At 39.0% G+C, this 9621-nt stretch overlaps 1 protein-coding gene across 1 annotated transcript; it reads right to left on the bottom strand.

The window, feature by feature from the left end:
- Window positions 1-1762: 1762 nt before the first annotated feature.
- LOC123864857 (sodium/potassium-transporting ATPase subunit beta-2-like) lies at window positions 1763-7506 on the bottom strand. The gene is made up of 9 exons (XM_045905561.1): window positions 7080-7506; window positions 6493-6585; window positions 5005-5055; window positions 4590-4709; window positions 4006-4184; window positions 3475-3561; window positions 3331-3366; window positions 2670-2898; window positions 1763-1930 (listed from the first exon to the last, which is right to left on the bottom strand). The coding sequence occupies exons 2-9, from the start codon at window positions 6554-6556 to the stop codon at window positions 1827-1829; spliced, it is 870 nt and encodes a 289-aa protein (XP_045761517.1). The 5' UTR covers window positions 6557-6585; window positions 7080-7506; the 3' UTR covers window positions 1763-1826.
- Window positions 7507-9621: the final 2115 nt, after the last annotated feature.

The raw sequence follows: 9621 nt of genomic DNA, 5'->3' as shown, positions 1-9621 counted from the left end.
TAGTCTGTACTTATATATTTATTTATGCTCATAAACTTGTAATTATTCTATTTTCTGCTAGTTTGGTAGAAAAATTAATCTGAGCAACATTATAACCAATACTAATCAGATGCTAATCGGCTATTGGTCAACCGACCCATTTTGCGGTTATAATAATCACTATCCTCTCTTTCATAAATACATGAAATGAGAAAGACAACACGATTGACTTACCACATCCTCTTTTATAATTTGGGGATTACTTACTGGCTTTGTATTGGCGGGATTTTTAAATAGTTTTATCCAAATCAAAATAAATAACTCAAACGCATTAGCAATTGTAATTTCTTTTCATTTATTTAATTTCAAATTCAAGAAGTATTATAAAAAACTCATAGTAAATGGGTACATTACATAGATATATTGTTTATAAATAAGTAATAAAATTTCACGAAGAAAACTAAAATAAGAATAGAAGAAAAAAAATTACACCTTGCTACAATAAAATACAAAAACACAAATCGCATAGGGACTACTTAGGTAGATAAATAAGTAACTGACTAGGTAAGTAACTATAAAAAAATTGCACTGATTCCACTACATACAATAACATAGGTAGTTAAGTTAAATTAAATCTAAGACGATCTTAGGTAACTAATTACAATACTTAGCTTATATTAATAATTATTATGGAAAAGTTAAACATTTATTATGCGACAACGTTTAATAAAGTTTGTTAAACTTTATAATTAATTTCTTCAATAACGTAGGTACTAAAGCTTTAATTCTAACAACGATGGCGATGTTGCGGAATAAAAATGGTGCATTGCCCCATTTTGATTTTCCGGGATAAAAAATAGCCTATGTTCGGTTCCGGGATACAAGCTATTTCTGTATCTTTCGTCAAAATCTGTTAAGCAGATGGGTTAAAGATAACAGACAGACAGACAAACTTTCACTTTAATTAAGAGTTAATTAGATGACCTGTCAACTAACTAACATAGGTAATACAGGTAATATTACAACAAAGAATAAAGTGATGCCTCACTGGGCCTCCAACAGATTCCACCATTGTTGATTCGACACGAATTGGATCTTAAGATACAAGGAAAATTATTATTAAGTAATTTCTAAGTAAAAATATTCTTATTTTTCCCTAACACATTTTTGAAGCCACAGACACACACACAGACACTTAATATATTGCAATGGGAGCATAGTTCAACTTCTAGTTTTGTGTCAGGTAAGTATAAAAGTACCTACTTACATAAATTAGGTACTTGTGTGAACGACCAGTCTACCTAGGTACCTAAGTCCCTTAGGTTTGTGGTATCAAATGACGCCAGATAGGTAAGTACCTACTAAACCGCGTCGGTATTTACCTACCCGGAAGCAAGACTCCACCCAAGTCTGTCATTTTCAGTTAATTACTATTATAAATAGCAAACTCTCACACGAACAGGTGCGAAGTTCCGATAATATATTAGGTAGGTACGTACATCGACTTTGATATCGGATCTTTTCGAAATTCCTTTTGGTAGGGTACCTTTTTTTTTTTGTTGACGGGGGAAATCTTTGGTAGGGTACCTATTAATTATATTATTTTTCGCAACTATTCAAGTGCTTGGTTATGCTTAAGGTCGGTATATCTCGAATTATGTGGCCGGCGCCAATCATATCATTCTGCACATTACACGGTAATTGGTAACCCGAATGGTTGGCGCGCTTAAAGGTTTTCAATTTTTTTTTCCGGGCTAATACACCACAGGGCGGGCTACGCACCTGGGTGGGTTGGAATAATTAATAATCTTTTAGTTTCAGCAATATTTGGTACACCTTAACTTAATTTACTCTACTAAAATCTCGAATCGGACTCTGCCCACCCGACTCGATTTATCGTAAATGATGTCTCGTGTCCAGATACGACATTCCACGTTGATTACTACGCCACCTGAAAGGGGAATAAGAGCATTATAAGCCGCAAATTAATAAGTATTGCCTCATCTTATTAATAGGATTAAGAATGATGTGGACACTGGTCACCTTCATATTGGTAGGTACCAATATTATTTTGTGGGCGAAGTTATAAGCAGCAGGCAAGGTTATCTATATGGTCATTCTATTAGCAAGGAATAATATTTTAAGCCTGACAATCAATCAATCGTGACAATGCAATGGAGTGATGCTGCTCTCAGCGTGGAAACCGCTTTACTTTGGCAGTACGATCTGAAGTAAAAGACCACGAGAGTGCTGACAGAGACTTGGCAGCGCTGAGGATATGGTGTAGTTGTACCCTAGTGAGTAGATGGTTGTTGATAAGAACTGTGATGGAGAATTGTCTGTTTTACAGATCAAAGCAGAACTCTCCGTCACAAGGTACCCATTTTACTTCCGATGAAGGTTCTTGAGGTAAATAGCTACGAGGAGTGCTGGGTTAGGATATGGCACTGATTGATTAGGAACGGACGGAGAATTGGCTAGATTACTATCCCTGTCAATCCAGAACTCCCACGTTTACCTACGACGCAAATCGCCTGAAACGTTCAAGGTTCAGGTCAGGTAGCGAACTGACAGCGCAGGGGATGTGGTTCGCTTGTGCAGACGATTGATGCGGGACCCTGGAGGAGAGGTGGCTAGATGTTCTTCGTGTCAATCCAGAACTTTCCGTTGCGACACCCATGTTTACTTACGGTGAGGGTTCTCGAAGTAAACCGCCACGAGAGGCGCAGGGTTCAGGTCGGGTAGGGACCTGGCAGCGCGGGGGATGCGGTCCGCTGTGTGTAGACGGTTGATGGGGAACCCTGGTGGAGAATGAGCCGGGATGTACTGGATTGGGCCGATGTTCTCCACATCGGAACTGAACTCTCCGTTGCAGGACACCCATACGTAGTCACCGTATACACTGCTTGGTAGGCGTTGCTGTACAAATGTTTAGTTACTTTTAGCATCTTGAAGTTTTTTTTTTTTTTGATTTAGTGTTCCAGTACGAAACCGTGTAGAAACCAAAGGGGTATGAGTTTAATAAAAAGTACCACTTCAAGGTTAACCCACTCCCATCTTAGACTGCATCATCACTTACCACCAGGTGAGATTGCAGTCAGGGGCTAACTTGTATCTGAATTTTAAACAAGATTCTTCTTGCCCGTGTCCCATTTCATTCTTGAGCTCTGTCCTGAGTTGTCATAACATCCCTCTCGAGATTGGACCACCCTGTGGCTGGGAGTCTTCCTCTCCCCCTTGGTTTGGTAAGAATATTCAGTGCAACTTTCTATATTGGGGTAGTCATCGCTTCTTTTCATCCACATCATTCTAATAAATTCTAGAAATTCTGATTAACTCTGACCCACTTACCACATTTAGGTTCCTTTGCTCACTGGCCAGGATTTGCTGAAAAAAAAAAAAGTTTTTGTGACGAGCATACCTATTCATAGCAATATTTCCCAAGGCAGAATATTTTACTTGAAAACGTAAGAGTGTAAATGAAAGAGGAAATACCATCGCTCTCTTGATGTTGTCAGGCATATCATCGGGTAAGGACATGCGCATGGTCATGTTGTAAGGTTCAGGAACCCAGTAGTGGATCTGAAACCAAAGGATGGATATATTAAAGTCTAGTTGAAAATCTGGTATCGATGACCAAGATTCCTCGTTGAATCACTAACTTCTTTTTCAACTGAGCGTTGCCCTGCCTAGGTGGGGTCCGTTTTCTGACAATTTTTTCTTCAGCTTTGCCCAGTGTTATGCATCTAATTTTTAAGAGGCCTCAGACTTAAGGACCAGAACCGACAGCTGATGGGGCAGACGTATTCTGGGGTGGAGACCACGTACCAGTCCGCTGGACCGATGACCTGAAGAAGGTGGGGAGAGTGAGTGGATGAGAAAGGTGGGGGACCGTGTTTGATGGCGCGCTCTTGAAAAGGCCTGTGTCCAGCAGTAGACGCATACAGGCTGCATACGCAGTCACTAGTCAGGCTTTGAACTTGGCTTTTTTCACATAATTTATGTTTTGGGTGGAATAATACTTACATGATTCAACCTCAAAAAGACGCAAGGCTTGCCCACATTGTACCCATAGAAGTTGTCAGCAATGCAAGGCATCCAGGCCCTGAGAGACTGCTCGCAGTTAGGTGACGTCAGACGCTGATCGTGGCGATGTATCGAGCAGGGGGCTCGAGGTGGATCCTCTGGGACGGTTGTCTCGTAGGCTGGACATGGAAAAAATACACCATATAGTATTTTGAGAAATTCAATAATAGCCAAAACAATAAAGTTTTACGAGGCAGAAAACCGTGATGCCGTAAGGGCGTTCCATGCGAGTAGACTTGCTTTCAACCGTAAGGATACCAAATTACCAACCCCCATTATAACTTTTCACAAACGTTAGGTTACCTCGAAGGAAAAGGTTAATCTTGCCGAACCATGGTAGCTGCCTGGATTGTCTGTGCTGATTTGGATCAGGGATTGTTCGTAGTTGTAATTATCTCGGAAGCTGTTGATCTTGTCAAACCAGAGCTGCCAGCTGCCAGGATCGGGATTGGATCAAAGTTGCTCGTAGTTGTACGTGTTCAATCGCGACCATACCACCAGCTCGTTCAACACACAGTAGTTACCTCGAAGGAAGTTGTTGATCTTGTCGAACCATTGCTGCCAGCTGCCAGGATCGGCTGCGCGGAACTGGATCAGGGGTTGCTCGTAGTTGTACGTGTCCGATCGTGGCCATACTTCTAGCTCTATATGCAACACAACAAACAATCGTACTTATATCGACAAGATAACTTTATCTAAGTACGTAGAAAAATAAGAGGTATATTGTGTTCTTTAAAAAAAAAAAGTTTTTTTTTCGTGAGTTTTTTTCTGGTATCTCATCAATAATCATCAGTACTATCGCCTGTCTTCTGGTTACAATGGAATTACAAATACCATTTCACGAGTATCTTGAAAGTGATGGGCTACTGATATAATTATTGTTATGTTGTCTGAGATAAAAGATTATTTATTTATTTCGCTGACATCATCTTGACTCACCCACGTAACGTAAAGGCAGTAGAAGGCCAAGCAGCAAGCCGATAATGCCAGCTGTAAAAAGATAGTTACATTATAGCCGTTTTCCGATCCTCCTCAATCGATAGGATCCGAGACATGGTTTCTAACTATGGGCTTCATAAGAAAGCTCAGAGTCACTCGACAGCGGGTGGCGGAGAGAGTTGCTTGGAGTTTCTCGACGTGATCAAATAAGAAATGAGGAGATTATTATCACTTCAGCTTTGCTAGTATCGATTGCTCTGGTTCTCCTCATTTCTAGAAACTCCGTCTCCAAGCATAGCTTTCTCCATCGCCTCCTGCCTGAATGGCTTACCCTTCTACAAAAAAAATACGTACCTTTCTACAAAATTCTACATTTGTGCATGCTTATTTTCGATTCGAGAAAAACTGTTTACATGATTCAAAAACTTTCTAACATAACGGGCCCTAGAAAATGGAAATAGTTAACCTAGAATTCCAATGAAGCCTGATGAGTTCAGGCTGGTAATAAGGTAATAGGCTTAAAGGACTGCGTGATGCCTGTAATACAAGATGGAAGTAGGTTATTCACGCTTCGACATGCAAATATAATATAACTAGGTATGTTTTGTCAGGTTCAGGATTAACTAAATTTTACTGACAGGTTCATTGTTTCAAGCTCTAATTACCTATATTAGAAGCCTTTCAAGTGTTTATGAGGTGAACTGAAATAAACCCATACTTACTCGTACTAATTATTATTATTATAAAATGCGAAATAGGTGTCTGTACTTTCTGTTTGTCAGCTACCTTTTCATGGCCATCCGTTTAACCGATGTTGATGTTTGGCACAATATCTCTGTTGCATCCCGGAGATACAGCTATAGGCTACTTTCTATCCCGACTAATTTTATTTCTACTCGTATTAACCCCTACCGGCAGAAATATTCATGTAGGCAAGAGCGCATAATCGTACCTATCAATTATAGAGCCATGCCAAAATACCTACTAACGCGCCTTCTGGAAGAGAGTGCGTGGATTCCAAAATATTAATATTTATAAATTAAATATTTATTTAGCTGCATCCCACATTCAAGTAACCTCCTTCCTCTATTGTGGGTGCAGCGGCCACCAGCGCCGTTTGCGTCGATGGGAGCTTCATATTGTGCCTTTTGGCGTGGAGACCTTGGGGCCGTAGGCTCGAGATCTTTTTGAGGAAATTCCAAAAACGGCTATGGAGTCGATCGGCGACTCAATAGCTACAGCTACATTAAACAAAGGATCAGTTTAGCCATCCTACGGGGCAGCAGCCAAAATGCAGCCAGCATCTTGCTCCGTACAATGCCTCCCTGCAATGGTCTCAAATCTCAATGAGATATTAGATTTAATGTTGAAGTATTTTTTAATTTAGATTAAGTTTATCTTATTTATAGAACGTTGTCTAACTACAATGTAAATAATAGTCCCCTTTTTAGCATTTTTGGTACGGATCTCTAGAAATAAAACACTCACCCACCACAAGAACAGTCACGACAAAAATCACAATAATTTTTACAGTGCGTTTCTCCAACCCCATTTTCACTGCAGTTTAAACCTTTTCTCCACCTACAAACAAATCAACAGGATGATTCGCTAGAGTAAACATTTTAATTTTTTGTTGAATTTCTCTATTTAAAATCTCGGCATACGCTTGACCACGATCACACCTGATGGGAAGTGATAATGTGGCCTAAGATGGGGTGCGTTTGCCAAGAAGGTTGTCCTGGTCTGGTCGAGATTTTATTGGATCAACAAGTCAATGGGAGAATGCAATAAAAAATTAAAATGTTTATTCTAAACCTCGAGATTAGTTTAGTAAAACAATTTTGATAATAATTATTCCACTGGCAAGTAGGTTTCACAGCATACTTCAGAAATCAAAATACTCTGCAACTTGAAATTATATTTTCCTTACACATTTAAAAATTAAATACTTAACATAGAAAGTTATGTAAATATTTGGACTAATTTTGCAAAGTTTCAAAAAGCTGGTATGAAAATCACTCGAAATTAAAAACACAAACAACAGAGTAAACTTTTTTAAACTTTATCCGAGTTACCTAAAATTAATCCTTGTTTTATCGAAATTGACGTATTGACTAAGTAATTTCGATTTTCATTGGGATTTCACTGATTGCTAACTTTTTTATTTATTAGCTGAATTATCCAGCCAGATAAGCTTATAAAAGCTCACAACTAAAAAAACTTTTTTGTAAAACTTATATCACTTTTCTTGTCTTTGTCCTGAAAAACTTCTACTACTGTTTCACAACGTCCGCTGTACGCGTCTCCAGGGTTGAAGAGTGAATGGAGCAGATTCCGACAACTGGTGTAATAATGGAAACAGGTCACAGGGGATGTACGATGTACATTGACGGCTTATTTTGTTGTTAATGCATGGAGAACGGCAAGAAAGTCTGGGTTTCCTAGAAATAAAAATATTGCGAGTCAGACAAGCGCACCGAGGTTTCCGTGCTTGGGTATTATTTATTGCAAGATAAATTAAAAAGTATTATGCATAAAAATAAATAAAAACCAGTTTTACAATGTACAGGCCCTTTCTTAATATTATGATACCCCACTTGGTATAGTACCTTACTTTGAAAATTGAAAGTTTTCATGAACACATCTTTTTTTTTGTAATATAACCACGGTTTTCGGATTTTTTCCTTTACTTGTGTTATAAGATAGGTGACCTACCTACCTGCCAAATTTCATGATTCTAGGTCAACGGGAAGTACCCTGTTTTCTTGACAGACACGACAGACGGACAGACAGACAAAGAAGTGATCCTATAAGGGTTCCTTTTTCCTTTTGAGGTACGGTTAACCCTCTAAAAACCATCAATGTACATCAAAGTATTGTGATCCGGAACGAGGAGCTACGGAGCCGCTACGACAGACGGCGATACTGGTCGTCCGGCGCCGCGACGAACTGACGCCGGCGGAGGGTGCGACCATCCCCCACAGTCCACACCCCCGCGCTCTCACACCCCGGGGAATAGCACAGGGGTTGTATTGCGAAATGGGATTACATCATCATTGCAAATTTAGTTGACTTAACAGGGCTCTCTCCGTCACTCGTTTCATACAATCGTAGTTCCAATTTCATTTGAATGTTAAGCAACCAAAGTCCATGAAATTTTGCAGACATATTCTAGAAACTAATATCTGTGTCTGTGGTGTTTTAGATTTTTCTAAAAATATGTAGTTTTAAAATTACAGGGGCTCAAAGATTTGTATGAAAATTTTAAGACCGCGTAACTTTGAAACCGAATATTTTAACAAAAATCTGGAAAACCACAAACATAGATATTAGTTTCTAGAATATATGTGCAAAATTTCATGGACTTTGGTTGCTTTATATTCCAATGAAATTGGAACTACGATTGTATGAAACGAGTGGAAACGAGTGACGGATAGAGCCCTCTTAACCTGAATTTACTAGTTTTATAGACTTCACAAGTTCAAAGTTTTCATAAAACGTAAACTTATTGGAAAACTAGATGTGACTTCGTTCGCGTGGATTTAGGTTTTTCAAAATGCCTCTCTTGATTTTTCGGGATAAAAAGTAGCTTATGTGTTAATCCAGGGTACCTATACTCTATCTCCATTCCTTTCAGCCAAATCCGTCCAGTAGTTTTTGCGTGAAAGAGTAACAAGCATACATACATACAAACTTTCTCCTTTATAACATTAGTGTGATGAGTGATCCCACTAAATTGTAAAGGATTATTTAAGAAAGCTAGGGAATGAGTTGCCTTAAAACAGCTTTGATAGTTCTAATAAGTTTGAATGATTTTGTAAAGTGGTGATAGTAAAAATAATGCCCGGCTGAGTTTGTTGCGGGCTCTTCTGAGACCTGGGCGCGTTTGGAACCCTCGTAGCTTCATGCTAGTTTTTAGTTCACGTACATAATTAAATATCACAATTACATCTTGTACAAATTCAACAAGTGACTATCAAAAAGTGTATTAATTATTTGACTATTGACTGGGGTATGGTTGTAAAAAAGCAGTCACATTCAAATTAGTCGTCGCGACAGGTCGAGATGGCAATTGGAATATGAGGCGAGGGCACGGCTTTGCGGGACGTCTCCACCCCGATTGCCATTTCGACCCGGCGCGTATTATGCATAATATTATACCTGTGGTGTGGTGAGGCTGCGATCCACGCTCTGGGGCCTACCTGGTCCAAAGGTTGTCCATTGCCATTCAGCGGGGCAATGCTGCCAGCTTGATGGGCACTTTTGGTCCAGGGGCAACCAGAGGTGGTCTTTTTGACGAGTGACGACGATAACTATTAGTAATTTTAATTTATAATTATTAATTTAAGTACATTATTATTATTAATTACCTATTATTATTTGTTCATAATAATATTATGTAATTGTGAGTATTGTGATATTTGTGATAGTAATAAAAATAATAATGAATTAAAAAATATATATATTATACCTACGATAGAATTTCTTAAAAGTTGTTTTTTGTCACTGCTTTTCGCTCGGCCTTCAGATCCGATGGCTTTGATTCGAAAGTTCAGCTTAGATTACTTCAGCAAACTTCCATTAAAACGCATCAACAGTGTAAACAACCATACCTAA

This window comes from Maniola jurtina, chromosome 1 (genome assembly GCF_905333055.1).
Source record: "Maniola jurtina chromosome 1, ilManJurt1.1, whole genome shotgun sequence".
Taxonomy (NCBI): domain Eukaryota; kingdom Metazoa; phylum Arthropoda; class Insecta; order Lepidoptera; family Nymphalidae; genus Maniola; species Maniola jurtina.
Note: the sequence above shows the minus strand (reverse complement) of the source record. Positions and strands in the feature narration are given on the sequence as shown.